This window comes from Anabrus simplex, chromosome 1 (genome assembly GCF_040414725.1).
Source record: "Anabrus simplex isolate iqAnaSimp1 chromosome 1, ASM4041472v1, whole genome shotgun sequence".
NCBI classification, from domain to species: domain Eukaryota; kingdom Metazoa; phylum Arthropoda; class Insecta; order Orthoptera; family Tettigoniidae; genus Anabrus; species Anabrus simplex.
In genome coordinates this window covers 493,511,309-493,538,364 of record NC_090265.1, presented here as the reverse complement: position 1 = coordinate 493,538,364, position 27,056 = coordinate 493,511,309, and the positions used below count along the sequence as shown (strand labels likewise).

The window sequence follows — 27,056 nt, the reverse complement described above, 5'->3', positions numbered from 1 at the left end:
GACATCTATGACCCTATCTATCACACCCCGATGAGATGTTTGGATCTATTTGTTTGGATGATATCGTTTTCGTAAACTAGTAGTGCGTCATAACGTTAAGAAATATACAGGGACACTGTTTTATTTATGACAGGGATTGTCTCGTCCATTCGCCAGAGCTGCGAGCTTGTCTCCCCCCATTTACCGTCAGATTTCATTGCCAGAAGATATTTATTCCCACCTATTACTTTTTCGGTACAGCGTATTTGTAACTCTTTTTCCTTCTATCATACATACACACAAAGATTATTTTGAAAGAGAAGTACAAGCGTTTTGTCGAAAGAAGTCATTATATCGTGCACAACACACAATGTTTACCTCTGCTCTGATTGGCTGGTTCTTAAAGTTAACGTAAAATTAACCGCAAGAGCTTGGAGTTTGCAATCCTTTAATTTTACGGACTCGCAGTTAAGTTTACGTCAGCGCATTGTGAATGGTTCCATTAGATAAGATGGCTGCTAACTTCTAAGTTAACGGTTATGAATTTCATGTTTTTGGTCCGTATTGAACTGAGAATAATATATAAGTAATAATAATAACAACGTAAACGTTTCCACCTTTTCAATACTAAAATATATTCACAAAAATTATAAATTACACGGTACTAGTTTCGACCCATCTAGGGGTCATCATCAGCCGTATTGGAGCAAAGATCACTTTTGGCGAAATCCTAAGAAAATGTTATTTTAAAGAATAACAAGTGAAATGAGATGTTATTATGGTAATAGTTAATAATACAAGGAATATACATACTAAGAGGTTTTTAACAAAGAATAAAGTATAAATGGGGTGTTGTAAAAATTATAATCATGGAAATCAGTAAGTTCTTGTCACAATCTCAATGAAATCTCAGAGAAACCCAACATACTCTTCGATCTATTTATCACTTTCCTCAGAAACAATAATGCAGCCAACCTAAACTCAATCCTAAATTTAATGAAAGGTACTTTTCCAAGACAATTACACTTTCTCCCGCACCCTTCAGCCCCACCTTAAGCCCTCTTCCTAAGCCATATATAATTTTATATATGTCATTTCAGTACAAGAACTTACTGATTTCCATGATTATAATTTTTACAACACCCCATTTATACTTTATTCTTTGTTAAAAACCTCTTAGTATGTATATTCCTTGTATTATTAACTATTACCATAATAACATCTCATTTCACTTGTTATTCTTTAAAATAACATTTTCTTAGGATTTCGCCAAAAGTGATCTTTGCTCCAATACGGCTGATGATGACCCCTAGATGGGTCGAAACTAGTACCGTGTAATTTATAATTTTGTGAATATATTTTAGTATTGAAAAGGTGGAAACGTTTACGTTGTTATTATTATTACTTATATATTATTCTAAGTTAACGTTAATTTTTTTACGTTACATTACGTTTGCATTGTGAATGGGGCTTAACTTCTGAATGAAATACAAGCACAAATAGGCTCACTTTTTCCGTAATCCCGCAGCTGTGGCGACAGCTTTTACCAGAGTTGTAAATCACATTTCTTTCACAAGGGTTGACAAAGAACAATTTCAGAACTTAGGAAAAATGTGGCTGTACTCATAGCAAGCAGTAATAGCAAAAATTTGTGATGTGATAGGTATGTTTATACGTTCCTAATCCAAATATAGGCTACCGCATCACGCAACAAAAATACGCTACACTTCACTGTACCACTCAACACAAAATAAATTTCGAACTTCTGAATGGAATGTGAAATACAAGCACAAATAGACTCACTGTGTTATTCAGCAATCCTGCTGTTAACCAGCAAGCAAAATTGAACATTCCTGAGGCTAACAGCTTGCTCCCTGAATGTGCAGCTTATCCTGTAAAGTTCAGGACTTTAAGGCCTTTTTCCGTAATCATGCAACTGTCGTAAGTTATGAATTTCTTTATGGTCCTTATTGACAACTGATCATTATCAAAGGAGAGACAAGGGTCCACCTATTCAATATCATTAGCTTGTATAGTGTCGTATATAATTGGGACTAGTTTCGAACCTATATACACTGGGTCATCTTCAGCCACAGTCCAATTCGAAATAACATTTGCTCACATACAACCAACAATAAAGTAAACAGTCTGGTATGTCTCAATTTACAATCCAAATTTACAACATTGATGAAGTGTGGATGTGTCATTTTTTTCATTGGATGTGTTATCGGACTTCATCAATGTTTTAAATTTGGATTATAAATTGAGACATACCAGATTGTTTACTTTATTATTGTTTGTAAGTGGCATATGTTTTTTCCAATTGGATCATGGCTGAAGATGACCTAGTGTATATGGGGTCGAAACTAGTCCCAATTATATAGGACACTGTACAAGCTAATGGTATTGAATAGGTGGACCCTTCTGTACCCTTTGATAGTAATCGCGCAACTGTGGTGACGGATCTTACCCGAGTTGGAAATCACGTTTGTTTCACAAGAGATGACAAATAACATTCAGGGCTATGAAAAATGTGATCGTACTAAGCGGTAATAGCGAAAATTCGTGGCGCTATAAGTGAGGTATTTTTATAGAGATTTAATACAATGAGAATCGGAACTTTGAATATATAACGTGCTAAGTGGGAAAACGTGTTAATTTGGAATGCACTAACGACGTTTCGCTGTATTTAGTTTCCATGTAAGAAAAGCAAAGTGTTCGCACATTCAGGCAGTAGAGAATTCTGTTTTGCTGTGATTATTTGTCAGGCAGCAGAAAATATTTTCTCTGTTGGGACAGAGGTAGCTGGAATACAAAGGTATTACCCTGCTACTTCATAAAGCAGATTAGATTGGTTCTCCACATGAGCCCAGTACTGGACAGGGTCAGTCAGCCTATGCTCTGGCTCTAATTCAACTTACTGCCTTAGGAGTATTGCAGTGTTCGACATAACTATTGCAACACGTCTCTTCTTGTTCAGCTTTTTATACAAAATCTCTAAGAGATCACGTGTGCCTTTGTTTCTGTTTGCAACAGATCTTTCTTCCACTGATGTAGAGCTTTCTGCTGCTGGTTGCTACTTATCACGCCTTTGGATTATAGTCCTTCGCTCGACTTGTGCCTGAAAAAACAGTTGCACGTTTCATTTTGCTGAACACATTGTGCTTTCACTAAAGATAGCTCCTAACTGGTTGACGTGATTCTTTTACATGATCAAGTGTTAGAAATCCATCCTTTTGGTAAGCCTACATAGGATCAAGAAACGTTGCAACACTTTTCACAGAATGAACTTCATATACAAAATGTCACGTTGTTATGACTTCCGAACTTGCTTTGAGGACCATCTTGGTGGTAGCTGGTTTTTGTATTTCAAGAGAAAGGTATCACATTAAAATGTGATTTATATTTCTCCAGATAACATGGTAGTCATCGTTTCAAATGGATCTGGAAATGCTGCACACTCCTTTAAGATCAGCCATTCATTAGCTGGAAATAGTTGAGATCATACATTATATTCAAATGTTACAAAAAACACTATTTTCAATATACAGTAGAGTCTCGATTATCCGACCTAAACGGGACCTGGAGTATGTCGGATCACCGAAAATGTTGGATAATACAGAACAACTTTGAAAATGAACTGAAACAAACAGGAAGGCTGTACTTTAGTACTAAAACAATTACATGTTTTACAGTACTCTATTTATTGAATTATCAATTCAGTTGTACAGTATATGCAGTATTGAACGAAAGCATTCCAAATGTCTTGCGAAAAGAAACTTGTCAACAATGTCTGCTTGCCTGCTGATCAACGTTTTCTTTTTGCGAGATCCCGCCATCGACGAAAAATCAGCACCTCCGTTGCGCTTGCTTCTGGCTGTTGCTCAGCGTAGGTTAATGCCATTTCCAATGCACTTAATCCTTCACTGTGAGTCATCGTTTTCTCCTCTTGTTCTGCAATGCCTCGTTCTTCTTCATCATCATCCTCATTTCCATTAGCATTCACAAAATCAATAATATCAGGGTCAGTTAGTTCAAACAGCTGATCTTGTGCACACCACTTACTCACATCTTCACTCGTAGCATCCTCACAGCCAGGAATGCAATTCAGTAGGAGCACAATATTTTCCATGTCCTCTTGTACCACCTCCTCTCGATGTTCAACCTCGCTCAACAATATGTTCCAAGACTTTGCTAATGTTGTTGTTTCAACTTCTTCCCAAGACTGCGCTATCCAGTATGCCACGTCTTTCATGTTGATTCGTTTTAACTTTTCTATCATGTCGTTGCCACTGTCCATTTCCTCTTATCAGGGATGAAAGGAGTTTCCGCCGATATTTCCTCTTCAATGTTTCCAGCACACCTTGGTCCATTGGCTGGCATAATGAAGTCACGTTAGGAGGGAGGAACATGATTTTGATGTCACCACTTCTAAGTTGCTCTTCATTTGGGTGTGATGGAGTGTTGTCTAGTAGAAGAAGCACTTTTCTAGGGAGATTGTTCGAAGCTAGAAATTTTTCTACATATGGAACAAACTGTGTAAAAAAAAACAGTCTTTAAAGATGTCAGCAGACATCCAGGCAGCCTTCTGATTCATGTAATGGACTGGAAGAGCATTAACAGAAATGTTTTTAAAAGCCCTAGGCTTCTTTGTTTACCGATCATAAGCAATTTTGCTTTTAAGGTCCCAGTAACATTACTACAGGCAAGAACAGTAACTCTTTTCTTACTACGCTTGTAGCCAGGTGCAGACGTCTCGGCTTGGGCTGCAAGAGTTTTTGATGGCAGTATCTTGAAATTTAGCCCAGTCTCATCACAGTTAAAAATCTGATCACCGGTTAATCCTTCACCAAGAATTATTTCTTGAAATTCCTTTTTAAATTTCACAACCTCATCAGGATTTAACTGACAGTTTTTCTCCACAGCTGCCTAATGCCGTACCGTTTTTTCCACCGATCAAGCCACCCCACACTGGCAGTAAAATTAGGGTCCCCTTCATTAAACTCCTTCTGGAAATACACCACCTTTTCTTGCAGAATGGGGCCAGATATTGGCAGGCCCTTTTCCCGGTGTTGAGTGAACCAAAGAAATAGCACTTCACTTACTTTTTCGTACTCACATTTTTTCATTGTTTTTCTAATTTTCAGTGCATCACTTGTTGCTCTGGTAGAGCACCACTTTTCAATTTCTTCCCTCTTTTTCCAGTCTCCCACTGTAACACGTCCAACACCATAATCTGAAGCCACTTTTTTAAGAGTTTCCCCTTTGTCCAGTCTCTTTAATGCACTCAACTTGTCTTCCATACAAACAATCACTTTCTTCTGTTTTTTTTGCCATACTCACAGAGGATATGAAAACTATAACATCTGCACCCAACCAATACTACAATGAAGAATGACAGAAGACTTGCTGCACCTGTCCTTGAGAGAAAAACCGGTCCTACTGCCAGTGGTCAGGCCAGTGCTCGTCCCACAGTCGCACCCTCCACACTGGGTGTCCCTGAATTTAGTCTCCATCAAAAGTTGAAATTAAGTCTACCAGTGTCGGATAACACGGAATGTCGGATAAGCGAAGGTCGGATGAGCGGGACTCTACTGTATTAGATTCTGGGTATCAAAGCTTGCCCACCATAACCTCTGTGCCCATGGTAGAAATACTTATGCACGAGGGCACAAGTCACTTCCCCTCGTTGCTGACTCAGGGTTGTGCACGCCTACCGGTGATGGGCTCCAGTTACCTGTTTTGATCTACAAGTAATGGTTGAAATATTCAGTTGCATAGGCTGTGGCATAAGGATTGACACAGTAATTTGCCAGTGTCTGTGTTAGCATGGTTGGTGGAAGAGATGCTATTTTTATCATAGCCAAATTTATTTGTTTAAGGTTATAAAAGCTTGACGTTTTGCTACAGAAGTGATATGGTAGCAGGACAGTATTCGGTATTATTCTGTTTTGAAATGTTCATAGGAGAATTGAGCATGTTAAGCCCCTTAAATATAAATGCTTTTTATTTTGTATGTTATTGCTTAGGGCAACCTTTAAAGGAAAGATACAAAGCATATTCAGCACATTTTACACAAACTCTGTGCTGAACACATTTAATTATGTATGTCCTTATGTGAAAGAATATATACATGTGTTGTACTAAGTACCGTGTAATGTACACCCTTCCAGGCTTGCGCTATCTGTTAATGTCCTAGGCTAGCACTCGTAACAGCTGTTTCTCATTCATGCAGAGTTGTCGGTCAGCTTGTGACCTTGACATGCCTGTATTTGAGTATATTTTAAATTCCGACATGTTAGTGCTTCCAGCACATTCACGACTGAGCTACTATGAGTTGGTCCTTTACATCAGGGAGATGGTGCAGCATAGCAGGTTGACTGTTCCATCGAGTCGAACAGTACTGCAGTACCCAATAAGCCAGAGTGGCTGCTTACCGGACTCTGTTGGTGTTTTAATTTATGGCTTCCAACAGTACTTTACCTAGAAGAAAAATTAGTTAACAAATACTAGCAGCATTGTGAAAAAAGGAACTGTATTTGTATAAACCATAGTTTGGCAATACGTTGTGTTTAATATTTCATAACTTAAAGCCATAAATTTAATTTTACTTCTATTGTGGCATACTGACTTCAAAGCCTGACAGTATTTGAGCAGGTATCCAAAAGGACACAAAAATGGAATGTTCATTACCCTGTCACTTATGGGCAAATTAAGTGTATGTGCTACACAGGGAACATGGTGGATATTTAATTTCTGTACTGTAGCTGCCATACTTGTAGCATTATCTGTAGTAATTGCTGGCACTTTAAATACCAGATAGCTGCCAAGAATTGATTATATATGATAAGTGATTTAGCAATATGCTCTGCAGTGTCATTTCCTTCAAGAGTTTTTGTTGCCAGACATGAGGACATCAGTGCATTTGATGCCTTTGAAATAAAATGGGCAGTCTGTATGTATGGGTCTTGGCTGTTGGATGCCCAACAGCAAGTCATTAAAGCGACATGTCTGCTGCTGCCAGTTCTGTGTTCATCTTATTATGTACTTTGTCATGTATTTGTTCTAAAACCATACACAACGATAGTGTGGCCCTGGCATTAGGTCTACATTAACCCTATGGATGCTGGATGGGGTAGTTGTTAAAACAAATGTGGGCAGGATAAGGGAGACAAAGAACAGTAGCACACCTCAATAACAGAACTTTTACCTTAATACTCTCTATCCACAAAACACCCATGTGGAAGATGTGATGTAGGCACCAAAACCGCAAAATTAAGGTGGAGGGGACATTGTAGAGTTTGCTAGTCTGAGGACCAGTATCATGCTAAATCTACTTAAGTAAAAACCTACGGTATATAATTTTTAAGAAAAATTATTTAATGCCAGAGGTGAAGTAAAATAAATGGAAATTGTAACACAAAATTATGAAAATTGAATAGTAGATGAAAATAAAATATTAAAATACATGTTTTAAAATATAAAAATGAATGGAGGCTTCTTTAGAATAAATTCTTAATTAAATACACTCATATTTACAACTTAACATATACAATTTTTCTAGTATAAATCAAATTTTAATCAAACATTGAGATAGCGGTGTGCATGCTAGTGGTTACAAGTGTTCTCCATGCATTAATTTTAGTTTTATTGGTAAAAAGTGTCATAACATGCTCGAAAAGTATAACAGTGCATTCGGATAAGTCTTGTGGTGATTTGAAGATGATTCTTCTATTGGAAAAACTCTTGGTAAGTGAAATATGTTCTCTTAAGCATCTCGCTTGGTGTGGCAGTGAAAGCCTCAGGCTGCTGGCAGTAGGGCAGCCGCGTCTTCATAGGGAGGGCAGAGTTGTCAGATTTCCTATCACTGGGCAGCAACTGTGGTGCTTAACTCTCTCATTAATTGGAGACATTGAATTGAACCCTGGACTTCAGCAGTATACAATATGTGAAAGCAGTGAATGCCATAATCAACTATTTGTGAACTGTAACAGTTGTTTGTCAAGTAGTCACAGGACATGTGCAAACTTCCTACTTCTGATTACAGGAAATTAAAGAACTGAGGAAGAACATGGACTTAATGGCGATGCCAAATGCCACCACTAATGAAATCTCTTTCCCAATACCATGGTCATTACCAGTGACTGTGTATATAGCTACAACTGTAAATATTGTTATGAATGAAACTTCCAGTATTTTATTACTCTTATTCATTTCAGGATGACCCAGTAAATGAACACACGCGCGCGCGCGCGCGCGCGCACACACACACACACACACATATATATACACAATTCTAATCAACCATAAATGGCCACACTTACTAATTGCTGTCTATTTACAAGTCTCTCTTCTGTACATATACCAGGGAGTCTTGGTCAGTTGGAATTACCTGGGAACGGCTATAATCCTTAATTTCACTTCCCCAAGTCTGGTCACCTCATACAGAAGCTGTGTGGAGACTGCTGGATTTGAAGGGCTACGAGCTACACAACACACGGTGACTATTCTTTGGTTCGACTCCAGAGACAATCCAGTAATTCACACAGTCACATGCAGTGAACAACTAAACAGCAACAGCTTAACAGTATTTACAGCAGGACGATACTCAGAATTGCGAATATTAACACTAGTCCATTTACCCTCACACTCATGATAGCGGCTTCTCTCACTGGTTCACGGTGATCCTCAGTCCACAGAAATACACAGTTTTACAAGTTGCTTTATGTTGCACCGACACAGATAGGTCTTATGGCGACGATGGTATAGAAAAGGCCTAGAAGGAAGTGGCCATGGCTGTAATTAAGGCAGCCCCACCATTTGTTTGGTCTGAAAATGGGAAAGCTTGGGAAACCTTGGAAAACCATCTTCAGGGCTGCTGACAGTGGGGTTTAAATCCGCTATCTCCTGGATGCAACCTCACAGCTGCGTGCACAGAAATACACAAACACACAGCACTCTCAGGTAGTACATAGTCTTCCGTTCCACACACGATCTTCAGTCCAGCCACTCTCTGGATAATCCAGCACCAACAATCACAGCTCCTCGTTCAGACCTCGGTGGGACACTAGCGACATTCAAACCCTCTTAAATTGAAATAATAAATATGGTAGTTCAACCTATTCAATACAAGTAAGTAAGAGATGTAGAGATTACATTCTTATTTAATTAAAAGTGGAAATGGTACCGGTTTCGACCCCAGTCTGGGTCATCATCAGCCGATTATAACTCGAAAAACAATGCATAAGTAAGAAAGAAGTTAACGGTCAAGTCCACACAATATCAGTTGAAGAGGCGATATAAAAATGACGGGGGTAGGCACTGTTAAATTCAGACGAAGTGGAATGTAAGTCACTTAAAAGAAGTAATGCGTAATCATCCGAGCATCAGCACGGCACACGCAATGTTTGGCACTGTCTCACAATGTTCACGAGAAGCAGAGAACAGTTAAATGAGCCAGACTGCCAGACCAGAGCCGCCAGCAGAGTCAGAGGGTAGTAGGGAAATAAAATACCACCGTGAAAAAAAACCTGGTCCCTTGCCAGGGTTACAGCGAAGACTGGTAAATGACTAGAAGCCAGAACATATCTTGAGGCAACCTCTAGGGCTAACAACCCTAGTTGTAAAAGCATGGGTACCCGTCCAAAGCAAAGTCAAGTCAAAAAGCATGATGGCACAACATTTCAAGAAACATACCCCAGGGGGTAAATCTGCGGATAAATCCCTCATTGTGAACGCCACGGCGCACGAGTCTCGTTCGGATTCTAGGGGAGACTCGACATCATGCAAGAGACAAGTCGGAGCATCTTGGTGTACCCCGAAGAGTCAAAAACTCAGGCCAAAATCTAAAACCTTTCTAGCAACTTTCAACATAAATTCACTTACACAAACTGGCAAGCTGAAAACCCTCACCAAAGCTCTTCACGAAAATCAGTTATCCATAATGGCCCTACAGGAAACAAGGTACCCAGATAAAGAGATTTTTGAATCCGAAGGCTACCTATCTTTCAAGATCAAAGCGCAAAGAGGAATCCTCAATCGAGCTGTGATGCTTGGGACCGCGTTTGCTGTTAGAACCAAGATCCTTAAATCAGTTGCAAATTTCGAACCTGTGAATGACAGATTGTCTATACTCACAATTAAATGCGTGAACAAAACCTACGTCCTAGTTAACGCACATGCTCCTACAAACGATAAGAACAAGTCTGATCCAGACGAAGTTGATAATTTCTGGGACCTACTGGATGAAAAATTAAACAAAATACCCAAACACCATGTCAAGCTTCTTTTGGGTGACTTCAATGCCCAATTAGGTCATGAACAGAAGTACAAGAAAGTTATAGGAAATTACCCTGCTCACAAAAGAACCAATCCCAACGGCAAAAGACTGATGTCCATTTGCGAAAATCACAACCCGCAGGTCATGTTGACCCACTTTCGCCATCTACCCAGAAAGCAAATGACTTGGCGTTCTCCCGTCCAAGCTCTCGGAGAGTTCCAAATTTCTGTCTGTCTGTCTGTCTGTCTGTCTGTCTGTCTGTCTGTCTGTCTGTCTGTCTGTCTGTCTGTCTGTCTGTCTGTCTGTCTGTCTGTCTGTCTGTCTGTCTGTCTGTCTGTCTGTCTGTCTGTCTGTCTGTCTGTCTGTCTGTCTGTCTGTCTGTCTGTCTGTCTGTCTGTCTGTCTGTCTGTCTGTCTGTACACACATCACTAGAAAACGGCCAAAGAGAATTTAATGAAAATCGGAAGGCCTAAAATTGAATTTTCAAATATTTATATTTTTAGTAGTCCTATCTTCAAAAAAATTGGTATGCAAAGTCAAGGAATACGTTGCTACAATTTAGCCTATGAATAATGTTATTCACGCTGAGTGAAATGGTAGTTTAGGGGAAGGTCTAAAATTTAATTTTAAAATATTTACGTTATTAGTGGTCCTATTTCATTGAAAATTGTTATTGAAAGTCGGAGAATGAGCCACTACAATTTAAGCTATAAGTAATTTTATTTACGCTGAGTGAAATGGTATTTTAGGGGAAGGCCTCAATGTAATTCTCAAATATTTATATTATTAGTTGTCGTATCGATAAATACTACATAACTAAAGTTATAGAGAATTAAATTTCCAACCATTTATGTCTTATACATTCTTACCCTACCGGCTATGATAACACAGATATTCATGAATTTTTATTTTTGTTGCTAAGTCCATATCAACGCCGAACCACGAGAAAATGGGTTGACAGAATTTAATGAAAATCGGTATATAGAGGCGGGGAATAAGAAACTACAGTCTAAGCTATAAAAAATTTTATTTGTCCTGGATGAAATTGTAGTTTAGGGGAAGGTGTCTAAAATGTAATTTTTAAATACCAATATTATTGATCCTATCGAAAAGTACTATATAAAAAAGTTATAGAGAATACAATTTCCGATCATTTATATTTTATTCAGTTTTACCGTACCGACTATGATAAGAGTGGTATTTCAGAGTCGGAAGAAAACGAATTGATCAACAATAACATTACATTGACTATTGTTTATTGTGATGTTCTTTGTGTCTTATGCTGCCTCTCAACTTCGATAGATGGGATTACTGCTGTGTACCGAGTATAACAGCCTGATTGAATATTGGTGGGAAATAGCCAGGGAGTTAGAAAACTTTCTTCTTTAGCATGCCATTCCTCTGGTTCATACATTTTCTGATACAGCTGGTACGTAACACACTGGATCATCATAGTATTTCAGCTATTCGATCCCTATTCTGACGCGCTGTTTTGAATGAGCAGTGTGCGTACTTAAGGCAGAGCCTCATTTGCTAGTAGTAGTAGTGGTAGTATGATGGCCTGGTCTAGAATAAGAATTTAGGCCTTTTCCACATTATAGCACCACAATATTCACTAAATAACTTAAAATTCAACTCTGAAAAGAGCTGTTTCTTAAGAAAAGTGTTTTTCTCTTCACTTTTATTAAATGCTACATTCAATTTATTCCAAACTAGCAGTGAACAAGGGGTTTCTCTTCTAGCTTGGAGGAAAAATTTGCCTGCAAGTCAGTGTAGTGAATTGATATTTTCCTACTCATTGGGTACTCCTAGGAAACGGAATAGTAATTGGACATATTTTTTGCCCTGGGAGTCTCCACTATTCGACCCTCTCCCTGCCGAAGAGTATTCATGGATCACGGCTGTCTGCGGTTTGGTCATTCCAGGTCTGGAACTTTGGACTGCGTAGTCCTGTTCCTTAAAAGTGAGAAAATGTGTGGTGTACCATTTGAACGAGTATTTCGTAATATGAAAGCATTGCTTTCCTATTGACGTTATTGTATGTTAATTTCAGTTGGGAAAACTACTAAGACAGTCTTTCTGAGGATGTAAAAAGGCATTATAATGAAAACATCCCAACCTGATTGTGACTGATGGTGTATGAAATTGGGTCTACCATTACAGTGAAAATTCCCCCAGACTTCATATGAGAAAAGACGTTTGGTGACATCCCATCGCGTTTCTAGGGTAACATTAAGAGCTATACTATTTAAGACAATCTTGCTCACAACGTGTACACTACTTAAAGTAGAATTCTGTATACAATGTAGAATTCCGTAGCGAAGCACAGGTACACCAGCTAGTAAGAAAATATAGGCTAAGGCATGAGGATTTTGCATGCTTCTACCAAATGTACAGAACTCGTTGTTTTTGTAGTGATGTTAATGGTCTGTTTGAACACATTAAGATTCCTCATTAACCGGATCAATGGTGTCTATTTATAGATCAAGTAGAAGTCTCAAAGCTGTCCTACTGCACAATGGGAGCAAGTTTCCTTCCATACCAGTAGCTCATTCAGCACAACTTAAGGAGACTTATGAAAATATGAAGCTGCTCTTGGAAAAACTAAATTACGGATGTTACAAATGGGTTGTTTGTGGTGATTTTAAGATTTTGAGATTTCTTCTGGGGCTTCAAGGTGGCTACACCAAATATTCGTGCTTCCTCTGCCTGTGGGACAGCAGAGCGGATGATCAGTATTACACCAGGAAAGAATGGCCAACAAGAAAAGAATTCGTTCCAGGTGTACACAACATGAGAAATGAGCCCCTTGTGTCCAGGGAGAAGATTATGTTACCACCACTCCATATCAAACTTGGACTTGCTAAAAAATTCATCAAAGGTTTAGATACCAACAGTGAGGCTCTGAGTCTCATCAGACAAATGTTCCCCAAGCTATCCAAAGCAAAAATAAAAGGCAGAATTTTCACCGGACCTTAGATTCATGTGATGTTACAATCAAAAGAACTTGTAGATGCAATGACTCTTGATGAACGAAATGCCTGGGATGCTTTTAGAATGGTAGTGTAACAGTTCTTGGGAAACAATAGAAATGAGAATTACGTGAAACTGATAGAGAATTTGATACAGAGTTGTCATGTACTTGGATGTAGAATGTCGGTGAAAATGTACTATTTGTTTTCTTATATTGATTTCTTTAGGCCAAATTTAGAAGCTGTAAGTGAAGAACACGGTGAACGCTTTCACCAAGACATTCACCGCATGGAAAGAAGGTATCAGGGATGTTGAGACTGTGCTATGATGGGAGACTATGTGTGCGGTATAGTACAACCAGAGGTGTCAGAAGAATATAAGAGGAGAGCCGTTCTAATGTACATTTTTGAATGTCACCATTGTTGGGTGAAGATTCAGTGTTATTCAATATTTTTGCACTTATTCCCACCAATTCTTGAGGTACTGTATGGTAGATTTCTTCTGTAGGGCTGTAGTCATATTAAATAAGCATGCAATATTAGTAGCTTTTAAGAAAATTGAAACATTAATTATCATATCCAAAATATTGACACTTAAAAAAAACTACATATATATTCATAATCAGCATCACCAAATTAAGCAATAAATGCACAAAAATGAGATAAACAAAACTTCATCAAATTTTTTTACGTAGTGTAATCATCATTAAAATTTTCCTTTCCGATGTGGGCTGATGAGCACGCAGTTTCTCATCTTAAGACAACCATGACAAAAATACCATCACCAGTTAACATGACTGAACAATATTTCCATGTTAGCGATGCTTGGCATTGACATGGACTGAGCACCAAAAGACTAAATTGTGAATATCTCTGTTATCATATGGTACGGTAAAACTGTAACATAAGTGATCAGAAATGTATTCTTTGAAACTTTTGTTATGTAGTATTTATCGATATGACCATTAATAACATCGCTGTTTGAGAATTAAATTTTAGGCCTTCCTCTAAACTACCATTTCATCAGGCATGAATAAATTAATAGCCTAGACCAGTGGCAGCGCGAGACTTTCATCACTGGGGGTTCAACAGAACACCCCCCCCCCTTCATCTCCTTCCCTCCCCCTCTTCCGTCGTTGGCCATAACCTCCTAAAATAAGATGACAGATGTTTTAGAAATGTGATCAAATGCAAGAGAAGCAGACAACACAGTACATGCTGAAATTTACCACATGCAAAATAAGAAATATTTCACAATCAGCTTACCCTACGCAGACAGCTTATACAAAAAATTCATTCTGCGCTCCTTTATGGACGCAAACTTGTCTGCAGAGTCTCGAACAAAGTCCCTTTCAATTGACTACATAGCAAGAGCATTAAGTCTATCCTCGGTCAGTGTGCTGCGCAAGGAAGTCTTTATTCTCTTCAAGGTTGAGAAGCACCTTTCTGCTTCTGATGTCATCATGGGAATCGTAATATCTATAGGCTATTTAAAAGTTTTCATTGGTATTACCTTGCCACTATTCTTTGCCTCAATGATTTTTAAGTTAAGTTTCTCTCCAAAAAGTAATTATTCCAAAGAAGGCAAATGAATAGATGCTTAGTAAGTATTGATATATTTGGGACAAGATATCAATTGGGATTTGGCAGTTTAATGTGACTTTTGGTAGTAATGATGCTTTCCAACACTAGCGCTAGTTACGTGCACTACTTTCTGCTGCCTAGTTAAGTTCCCTTAAAGGCAACAGATGGCAGGCATATACCCCAACAACAAGACTTGCGAGAGACTTGAGAGTGTGGCATATTGCGCATGCATAAAGCACAGATATCTGTTTCTGTGATATTCTGGTCTTGCCTTACTGCTGGCCGACGTCCCCCCGTACCTCGCCACTCCCTTCACCTGTGTAGAGATGGAAGATCGCCTTGCAAGGGGGTTCATTCCAGACGAGTATCCAGCCACAGACCTTGTGCAGCTCACATGAATTGAAAGCCAGTGTGAGTATATTACGGATAGATGGACTTAGCAGGAGCTTCGAGATTGACAAGGAAGTTAAATGACGTAGTTGAGTACAATTTGATATAAACTGGAGGTTCATTGCTCCATTGTGCTATACCAGAAACCACCACTGGCCTAGACTGTATTGCCTTATTCCCCAACTTTATATACCGATTTTCATTAAATTATCTTAAGCTATTTTCTTTTGGCTTGGTGTTAATATGGACTGAGCAACAAAAATCTAAGTTCATGAATATCTCTGTTGTTATGGCTGGTACGGTAAAAGTGTTTAAGACCTAAGTGAGCTTAAATTGTATTACTTATTACTTTTCTTATGTAGTGTTTATCGATGGAACCAAAAAGAAGTCCCTAAATATTTGAGGATTCAATTTTAGGCCTTCCCTAAACTACGATTTCACCTGGAGTGAATAAAATTACTTGAAGCCTAGATTGTAGTGCCTTATTCCTTGATTTTGCATGCTGATTTTCATTAAATTCTGTTCATTCACGCACGTACATACAGAGGTGACGGATGACGGAAAATTAAAAATTGCGTTTCCTTCTTGCTGTGGAGGCGATCGGTACAGAAATGCCATTCCTTTTAATTCTGAGCAAAGTACAGACAAAACTCTTTATATGAAGCATGTTTTTTAAATAAGTACCGTTTTTAAATATGGCCACTGCAGCGCTTCATTCATCATTCAGAGCATGCGTGCTCAGTACGGACAAGTGTAGGATAGCCTCATATGCCATTACAGAAGCATTCACCTGTATTTACGTTTGTGCATATTGAAAATATCTCTGACAATTAACGGTCCTATTTAAAGTTAAGAACTTCATTTTGGTCCGTATTGAATCTAGATTTACACTATAAATTGAGGATAATTATGTCCACCTTTTCAATACAAATACAATGTGACGTCATTAACACATCACAAATTTATTACCTTTCAAAACATTGGGACCGGTTTCGGCATTATTTGTATGCCATCATCAGCCATAGGAAACTTTGTGACAAGGCCTAAGTACAATATTGACATAACATACAACATAAATATATATAAAAATTGACCATATTCTTACATAACTAATTTTTTTTTTTTTAATTTGGTGTAGTCCTTAAAACTTATGATTAAAATTGGTAGCATATTATATGCAACATATTATGACTTACTACTTCTATACAGTTTTTGACTAAAGTTAAAGCTTTGTCAGGTTCTTTAAATATTACAAAATGCTGATTTAGCATGCAGTAAAAAAAAAATTTCAATCTTTGAAAATTTTTATAACTACTAGGCGTTTAAAGGCAATTGTGCATTTTGGTTAAAAATACCTAAAAATAACATGTATTAAAATGAGTTCACCTATTAACAAATTGGAAACAGTAACCTATTTGTACTAGGTGTAGAGATATGTTACAGTATGAGTCTTTGGTAACTCAATGTCTTGCGTTAATGCAGTTTGGTTATTTAACAACAAATCGAGTAAAATGATAAGTTCGGCTGATATTATTTTAGACTTTAAAACATTATATGTCCATTATAGAGGTTCCTTGAGTAAAGATTTTTAGTGGGCAAAACAGTTCCTTATTAGAATTGATTACAGGTTCACTCTGTTTTGGGGTTTGAATAGAATGAAATTCTTATTTCATTATATAATGTTGTTGTGCAACATTCATATACATAATGTTCAGTCTTTGCTAGTGTTCTTAAAATATAGATCGACTTAACAGGAGTGGACTGTTGAACCGGATTTTCTTGGAGCATTACATTCAAGGACTTTGAGGTTCTAGAAATATCTCGATCCAAGGGGGATTCTTTTGCTTCATGACAATGTGCGACCTCACATGGCTAATCGAACCCAAGATTCTTTGGTTGGGGACAATTTGATCATCCTCCGTATCTTCACGAGAGATACTTCAGAACTGTCACAATCACGCCGATTACGAAAATATTACAACAATGGCACAATTATAGAAATTATCTTATAAAAATACCAAACTTGATATGAAGGAATGATTAGCCCAGGCATTATAAACCTGTATGGCTGCGACGGAAGATTACTACGGTCAACTAATCTAATTCGATTTTTAAGTGGAAAGGGCGTGAAAGCTGTTGAAATTCATCGGCAGATTAGTGAAATGTATGGAGAACACACTATGAGCAAAGGAATGGAAAGAAAATGGTTTAGAGCATTTAAAGAAGGCTGTACTAATGTCTACGACGAGAAGCGTAGTGGGCGACCGTCTGTTAATACTGAAGACTTGGCGCAAAACTTTGATGCAAAAAGAGAAAAACAGATGCTTTACGATTTCGTCATTAAGTTATGAGTTGCCTGAAATTTCAAGGAGTGTTCTGTAGGAAATTTTGTCAGGACGCTTAGATTATCGGAAGTTGTACTTACGCAATCCAAAACAAACAGCTTGTCATGCTCACAAGGGGGATTCTTTTGCTTCATGACAATGTGCGACCTCACATGGCTAATCGAACCCAAGATTCTTTGGTTGGGGACAATTTGATCATCCTCCGTATAATCGTGACCTAGTGTCTGGTGACGAACACTTCTTCCTGCGCCTCAAAAAGCATTTAGGAAGTCAACGCCACGACGATGATGATGACCTAAAAACAAACTAATGGCATTGGCTGACACATCAGGTGGCAGATTAGTATGAGGATGGAATTCAGAAGCTGGCTTCATGATATAAGTGCTTTAATATGCCTGGAACTTATGTTGAGAAGTAGTATAAGGTACAGGCTTACATGTAAAAAAGAATTGTTTAAAAAATTGCATTACAGTATTTTTTTCTATATCAAAACGGTACTTACTTAAAAAAACATGCCTCGTATATAGATATGATTCATTATAAAAATTGGGAAGTAATAAATAGTTGGTTTGCAGACCGTCCTTTCAATGTGTTTCTTTGTTTACTGATGTCAAACTTTGAAATTAAGTGTCCTTAAAATCTTAACTATCAAACTCCTCTTTATTGTGATTGAAGTTTATTAAAGGAGAATTCGCTAAGTTATAACTTGTCTAAAATTACTATTAAGGAACATTATATTGTCATTTTGTGTGGTGTCATGTTGCAGGATCTGTATTACCACAGAAAACAAAGTCCGTGGAGACTGTTTCATCAATACAGAGTCCAAGAAAGTTGTTCATTGATCCTACTGCATTGCTTCCTGGAGCTAAGCCACCTAGCAGGTCTGTTAACTCAGAAGGTGGTGTAAGTTTTGATATTCCGGTGGATACAAACACAGTCCTACACAGTGCTAGTAAGGTATGTATTGTTTTGCCTTCCAACAAGACATGATTTGCAGGGTAGGTAATTTTAAGAAACAGGTAAAAAACCTTACAGATTTCAGATACCTTTAATCAAGGTTAGGTGATCATAGTTCATAAGGGAATTAAAACAAAGGCAGTTGACTGTCAGTTCTGATGTTGGTATCAGGAGAATTTGTATTTAAATTGCTTGTAAGTATGTTCAGTCCGTCAGCAATGCCGCTGGTGGGATCCTCAACAGCTCTGCCATCAGCTGTCATAGATGGCCTAGGCATCACTCAAGAGGCGTACTAGGGAAGTGAGGAGTGAGGTAGTTTCCCGTTGCTTTCCTCACCGAGTCAGAGTTGCTATTACATATCACTCTGCCAGGCCCACTGAAATGCGTACACCAATCGACCCTATGAGCAACATTTTCACACCATTCATAGCAGGGACTGGCTGCATAAGGATTGGCATTACTAGCATCGCTCATACCTCAGTCACTTTCATATTGTAAAAGCCAAGGATAAGACAGAGACAGATCTATGAAAGTAACAAAATTGCTCTAGCCTATACCAGAAGACATAGTGCACTGTAAACACTAGGTACTTCCAGCAAAGGCATGCTTAGTCCTTCACAATAATAACAAATTGCAAACAACTAGGGAGATCCATTCATCCCAATGTATGAAAAAGAAAATTTGAAATGATTGTATTGTATTCATATACATCTGTAAACCCCATTTATAAATCCTACAGGTATTTTTAAGTTTGGTAGATCATCAACCAGCTGACTGCCTGGAAATAAAGCTATGTATGCCCTTGGTGACTGAACAGACATCCTATAATCCACTTAAAATGTTCAGTACATACAAAGGGCACTAGGAAAATTTTGCAATATACAAAAACGGTTGGCTGGACACTCCTGTTATGGTGAGGGATGAAAAGAGGGGTGAAAACCGGTCTAGAAGACAGCAAGGCACGACCTTCACACCAGTTGTTACCAAGCAGTGGGATTGAAAGCAAGTTAAGATGTCAGTGTGGTGTCTAAAGGTGAATATCGCACAATTATCCGCTACAAATTTGCTCGTGGATTAACTCTTGACCAGTGCCTGGAGGAAATCACTCCTGTGCTGGGGAAAGGCTGTGCACATTGGACAACAGTTTTCCGCTGGTACAAAGAGTTTCAGAGGGGAAATTTTGGGGTTGAAGACGATCCTCGTTCTGGGCGACCGTCTGAATCAGTGACTGAAAAAACTTTGAAAAATATTGCAGCAAGAGAGGTGGTTGACATATTGGCAGGTAGAAGAGACCCTCCACATCCCTGCACCAGCTATTCATTCAGTTCTACATGACCATCTCCATGTTAAAAAGGTTTGTTCCCTTTGGGTGCCCCATTCACTTTCAGAGGAACAAAGGGCACATTGAGTGAAATGGTGCCGAAAAATGCTAAAACAGTTTGAAAATGGGACTTCGTGTAACGTCAATAGCATCGTTACAGGTGACGAAACTTGGCTTTATTATTAAGATGTCCCAACAAAATCCCAGAACAAGATGTGGCTGTTGGAAGATGAGGAAACTCCTGTGACTGTGCAAAAGTCAAGGTCAATGAAGAAAAGGATGATTGCAGTATTCTTCACTAAACCGGGCATCCTGACTCGGGTTGTGCTAGAAACAAAAAAGACAGTTACTGCGAAGTGGTACAGTGAGACTTTTCTGCCTCAGTCATCCAGGCTGTCAAGCAGCTCCGTCCAAGGTCATGGCTCAACACTTGGCTCTTGCATCACGACAATGCTCCAGCAAGCACATCGTGCTAATGTAACAATGTATTCTCTTACCAGATCAGGGCTGACTGTGCTTGACCACACTCCATACAGTCCTGATCTTGCCCCATGTAACTGCACTCTTCCCAGAAGTGATATGAAGCTGAAAGGGCGGTGTTTTGCTTCTGACGAGGAGCTTCTGGCAGCATGGGATCAAGAGTGTGAAAATGTAACCGAAGAAAAGTGGCAGAATTGGTTCAGTGACTGGTTTCGACGTATGGAGAAGTGTATTGAGTGTGGTGGAAATTATTTTGAAAAAGTCTAAAGCATTCGATCACATTGCAAAACTTTCCTAGTGCCCTTTGTACAGTACAGACTTCGATTTTGGACTCCTTTCGACTACAAGCATCATCGATTCAGTATCGTGCTATAGAAGCAGTCCCTTGGTCAGTAATACTATTGTTTTACGCCAGCTTCTGTGCATGTGAGGCACTGTGGGTCGGTTGCACTGATCGTTTTAAATTCATGTCCATCCAGCCATTCATTCTTCATCCTCACATTTTGAATTGTGGTCAGTGGAGAATTTTAGGTTTTTTAATTTGTCATTTAATTTTGTCTCATTTCGTACCATTAGGGGCCGATGACCTAGATGTTAGGCCCCTTTAAACAACAAGCATCAATCAATCAATCAATCAATCAATCATTCAATCAGTAGCCACTGCATCTGCAGTTTTGTCAAAACATGGCAGAGGAGGAAGGTAGACATGATCTTTGACATACCCCACAGGAAGAAGAGTCAGTCATAATTCATAGTCTTCCAGATCATGTGAGATGAATTAAGTTGGTGTTTGAAGAGCGTTCCTCTTCAGTTCACTTCCTAGGAAGAGTAATTGTAAGTATGTACGTCACAACAAAAAAATGTGGTAGTGCTTTATCCTGTTGGATAATGAAGTCGCTATCTTTTTGTATCTAAGGCATTAGCCAATTTTCTAACATGTCCAAGTAGCTAAATTCCCATAACAGTTTTTTCATGACAAAGATATTGCCTCATCTTCCTCCATCGTCACTTGCAGTTTCACACAAAATTGTTCATAGAATCTTTTATCTTGGGAAGCAAATGTTTGCACTAGTTTCTGCTAGTTTAATTTGAAGACTAGTCATTTGTGTAGTACACACCAGGTAGTTGTCCAAGACATTTTGCAGCTTTTGGCTTGAGCGTTAAATAGATTTGAGGACTTCTGGGAAAATATTGTCGTGTATGGTTCTTAGTCTTGAAGCCTCTATCTTGCTTGATAGTTTCACACAAACAGCCAGTCTCTCTGATTATTATTTTTTTTTTTTTTCTTTTTTTACAATCTTTGCATTGCTTTATTGGTTAGTTGCAGTGATCTTTTCTGGAAAAAAAAGTTTACCATTAGTCACTAGACCCAACCCAAAGATAGAATGCTGGAGTCATAGGCTACAGTTTCTATGTTGTCATATAATCAGCTTATATTACCAGGTAGCTGGTTGCAATAAATTAGTTAAAAATTCATTTAAAACACATAGTGTACCATAATGTCTCATCCAATCTATAGGGTAAAACACAACTTAACCTAATCTTTACATTAACTTACTGACTTCATCATAGGTAACTAAAATGTTAGTAAAATTGAAGACATGACATTAGTACCTTTTCCATTACAGTAACTCCCAAATTGGACCCATGATACTGGTGCTGCCATCTTCACGTGAACGTTCTTTGCTCTTTGTGTAGGTTATATCTTCCTTTCAGGTAGCAGGAGTTCACATGTGGCAGAGATCGAATATTTCGTAGAAGAAGACCTATAAGCTTGATAAACATCAGTGAACTCACAGTTGTCAGGTATAGAGAAGCCCTTCTTGGTGTCAGTATTAATTTGCGAGAAACCATGTTTACATTCAGAGGTAGAAATGGTAATGATGTTGATTGTGTTTACAAGTGGTAGTAGTAACACTGGCATTTTATTCTCAACAAGGAATTCTCAGTAACCTCTTAGAAGTTGTCTGTCTTGAATCCTCAATTGGTTACACACATTTTGTACTTCAACTTCACCAAAAGTGACATTCTTCTGAATATTTCCTCGCCAACACTCAGGGTACAGTACTTTTGTCCATTCTGGTATTTGTGCGTCTTCTTTTGTTAATAGACAATTTTCCATCAATCGTCTTAAGCTGTCATAGAACATTTCAGGATCAAGAGAGCTTTTTGCATTGGCAGCTCAACTTTTTTCTCTCCCAAAATAACTTTTCAACCTATTCATGTTCTGTACATATAGTAAATGTTGAAGAGATGTTTTCTTTCTTCTCCAGAGTCACTCCCTTGAATTCCAAATTCTCAGCTACACTTCAAGTTTCATGATAGTAAGACTCACTATTACATTTTCTATCTTCAAACAGAAGAATCTACCTGGAAATTACTTTAATGAGCCTTATAAAGTGTCATATCGCGTGCTTGTAGATATAGATAGATAAGGAATGGGTAAGCCCTGCCGTCGCAGGGCTCCACACATAGGTCTATGAAGACCCTTTGTGTCCCTTAAACAGGTTTGCCTAGTCCAGCCGTTGTGCTCGTATAAGGATACCAGTGTCCAAATGTTGGTATTCCTGATGTCTTCCAGGGTCACGAAATGTGAACCAAGACAACGATGTCTAGTGCGTGCAAGAGCTTCGCACTGACACAGCTCATGCGCGGAGGTCTCTTCCTCTCTGCTGCATCTTCTACACATCGGATCTTGGCTGATTTTCATGATGTGTAGGTGTCTCTGTAAGGTGGTGTGGCCTGTTAACAGTCCAACTACCATTCGTATTCTGGTCGTGTTCAAGTTTATTAGGACCTTTTTGTATTTTTGGCTGGGCCCTTCGATAAGTTCGCATGCCTGCCTTGCTGTAGTTAACCTCTTCCAAGTGTCTAAGTGAGACTGGTTTGTCCACTGGGATATTACCAGTTTCACACTTTGGAGTGATACTCCGAGGAAGGGCTCTGGTCCTATGAAGGAACCTTTTGAGCCTTGTTTCGCTAGTTTGTCAGCTTCTTCATTTCCACTGATTCCTGTGTGCCTGGGAACACGCAACAGGGTAACTGAGCTAAGTTCACACAGCTTATCTAGCATCCTTTGGCACTCCCATACCATTTTGGATGTTGTTCTAACTGCACAAAGTGCTTTTAACGCAGCCTGGCTGTCACTACAAATAGTGATGTATCTTCTGTGCCATGGAATGTTCCATACATGTACAGCACAGGCCAGTATTGCATATACTTTATCCTGGAAGACAGTAGCATATATACCCATGGGAAGCGAGATCCTTGTCTTTGGCTCCCAGATCCCGGCGCCTGTACCAGTCTCCATCTGCGAGCCATCTGTGTACCATGTACAGCCCACGGACTTAAGACGGGCCCCAGCGTCCGTGAACCACTCCTCCCTTATGGGTATCACCACTGTGAACTTATAGTTCAGATTAAAACTAGGCTTCATCAGGTCCCCGATCATAATTGTCGTAGGCCTTAACTGATGAAGCCTTGTAAGAATAGATGCATGACCTCTATTCGGATACTTGAAGGACCATCCTCCGAGTGACCATCCTCCGAGTGACCAGAGGTGGTAGGCACTCACTCCCGCCATCTTCTTAACATATAAATGTAAGTGGGGAAGACATAGGATGGCCTCCATTTCACATAACTGTGTGGTGTCCAGTGCCCCTGTTATTCCTAGACACGCAAGTCTTTGGACACTGTTTAACTTGGTGGTCACAGTCTTACTCTCAGAACCTGGGCACCAGACTAAAGATGCATAGGTGATCGTGGGCCGTACGATAGAAATATAAAGCCACTGGACTACCTTAGGTCCCAGGCCCCAAGTCTTACCGACGGCCCTGCGACAGGCACACATGATCTTGCGAGCCTTATCCACCTTATAATCTATGTGTTTTTTCCAACTCGGTCTTGCCTCGAGATTACCCCTAGATACTTAACTGAAGTTGTCTTAACTAGTTTTTTCCTAAATAGAAGTGACTCTGTCAATCCATCTAGCCTCCTCCTACTGGTAAACACCACAAGTTCCATCTTGTTGCGATTGACCGACAAGTCCATATTGTGGCACCATCTTTCCACCTTACGTAGGGAGCTCTGTACGAGCACCGAGACCATACTGGGGAAATTTCCTACCGCCATTAGGCTGATGTCATCTGCATAGCGTTGGGCATAAATTCCTCGAACATTTAACCTGGTAAGTAGTTCACTACCAGGTACCATAATGTTGGTGATAATACTTCTCCTTGTGGACACCCCCTGTCTATATTAGCCCTCAACGTTACTGAGTTGAGGGTAAACAGAACTTGACAGCCCTGCAGTGAGGCCATAATCCATCTTATGAGCATCCTGCTCCCACCTCTTCTCTAGACTAAGTTCTATGGAGCCTAAAGATGTGTAGTTGAAGGCCCCTTCTATGTCTAGGAATACCACCATAGCAAGTTGTTGTTGATCCAAGGCTCTCTCCAGCCTGGAGACGAGCTGGTGTAGTGCCGTCTCAACAGACTTCCCTGGTTGATATGCATGTTGATGAGAGTGCAGGGGATGATCTCTTAATACTTTCTCCCTGATATGCCTATCCACCAGTCTTTTCAGAGTCTTAAGAAGAAAAGACGTCATACTGATGGGTCTATAATCCTTAGCTCTAGTGTGTGGTGACCTTCCGGGTATAGGTATATATACTACTTTCGCCTGTCACCACAAGGAGTACACGTACCCCATAGTGAGACAGGCTCTAAAAATTCTGACCAGGTAAGGTATAAGGACCACTCCCGCCTCCTGAAGAAGCGCTGGGAAGATCCCATCCATTCCTGGACTTTTATAAGGGCAAGACATTCTAATGCTCACTTTACCCTTCTTGGGGTAACGATTTCTGAGGCTTCCTTCCAACCACTTCTATCATGTTGGAAGGACCCGCTCGATTTCACTCTACAGCTCGTGACTGCTGAACCTGGAAAGTGGGCATCAAGCAATAAGCTCAGGATCTCCTCCTCTGTGAATGTATGTCCACCCAAAGAAGACTCCAATGAGTCCAGCCTTGCCCTTCCATCCAAAGTTAGAATTCTGTGGAGCCTTGCCACTTCATGTTGACTCCCACTGGAGTCACAAAACTGCCTCCAAGATTTTCTAGAAGCCTTTTTGACTTCTGACTTATACTATCTTTGAGATTCTTCATAAGAATCTAGACTTTCTTGGTCTTGAAGGTCCCTGTATTTATTCCAGAGCCTTCGTGTATTTCTCCTTCGGTGTTCCAAATAGCTGTTCCACTTGAAGCTTCCTGTTGTTCTTTTCGCCTTAACAACTGGGCAGTTCAGCTCATAAGAGGTAACTAGTGTCCGTGTGAGAAAACCCACACTGAGCTCTTGCTCTTCCTTGTTCTTAATTATATTTGAGGGCCCTCTTTCCAATCCTCCCTGAACGACGCCCAGTCCGTTCGTCTGGGATTTCTATAGGTTGGGATCTTGAAGGAGCCCTGTATATGAAACACAATGTGTCTGTGATCTGACAAGAAAGGTTCCAAAGAAACCTTCCAGTCTTTAAATTCCTGTATGATTCCCATGGAAGCCAGGGTAAGGTCTATGATCCCCTCACTCCTATTATTAATGAAGGTTGGTGTATCACCTATGTCCATGATCTCAAGATCGCTTGTACATAGAAATTCTATGAGGTCCTCTCCCCTTGGTTTGTATTCTTGTTTACCCAAATGCTGTGGTGAGCATTGGCGTCACATCCTACTATGAGGTTGAGTCCTTGTTTCCTGCAGTATATCACCAGTCTCTTGAATTCCTTCGGCGGGGGTGGAAATTTGGAGTCTCCTGGGAAATATGCAGAGCAGACAACCAAATTCCTTTGTTGTCCGCCCTCTTCATATCTCACCAGGACTGCTACTAGGTCTCTAGTAATGAAGCCCGGTATAGCCCAGGCGGTGTGATCTTTAACTTGTATACATGTTCTAGGCTTCTCCTCCAGTACCCCACTGAAGAGAGTAAAACCTGCACATTTATTCCCATGATTTGGTCCTGTCTAAGCCAGGGTTCTTGTATCAACGCGACTGAAAACCCGCCTTTCTGGATACTTCTTGCAAGTACCCTAGAGGCCCCTATACAATGTTGTATATTTGCTTGTATGAAAGTAATCATTCTTACCTCCATGTAATACTTTACCTTATGCAGTCTCCAGAAGTTGCGGCTGCAGCTCCCGCGATGGATCTTCAGGCTTGGCTGGCCCCGGCTCCCGGCCGGGCTCCTGCTCCTAGCCCCTGTTGCTCTCGATGTCTGTGGTGGGGTTAGTCCTCTGCTTGTCGCGCTTACCCTCCACCAAGGTGAAGGTGGCAACATGCGCCCCACAGAAGATCTTCTTCCCCACCACTTTTTCCACATCCCTGGAGTCCACACTGACTGCAAGGCAAACACCTCTCTTCTCCTCCTTGCGGTCGTAGATTCTCCAGCTACTGGGACTTAATCCTTGGTTCTGGCATGCCATTCTTCCCAGAAGGATATCATTATCCTTCAGTTGTCCTGGTATCCAGACCATGACCCTCTTGTAGGAAAGGCATTTATCCATGCCCACAATTGTGAGCCTGGCTCCTTTCCATGGCTGCATACTTGTAACATGACTGGAGAGCCATGCTACGCTCTCCTCATTTTTTGAGATTATAATGGCAGCACCTCTTGACAGATAGCAGTCCAGGAACTGAGGCTTAATAGGCCCCTGCTCCGGAAGCTCATCTATTAGATTGGTGATAGCTTCCTCTACTGACT

General features: G+C 39.8%; 1 protein-coding gene across 1 annotated transcript in view; it reads left to right on the top strand.

Moving 5' to 3' along the window:
• The window catches only part of FAM21 (Family with sequence similarity 21), a 205,746-nt gene that overhangs the window by 160,409 nt on the left and 18,281 nt on the right, over positions 1 to 27,056 (top strand). Inside the window, exon 15 of the mRNA XM_067135340.2 lies at positions 18,316 to 18,506. Coding sequence (XP_066991441.2) covers positions 18,316 to 18,506 — 191 coding nt within the window. The remainder of the gene's footprint in view (positions 1 to 18,315; positions 18,507 to 27,056) is intronic.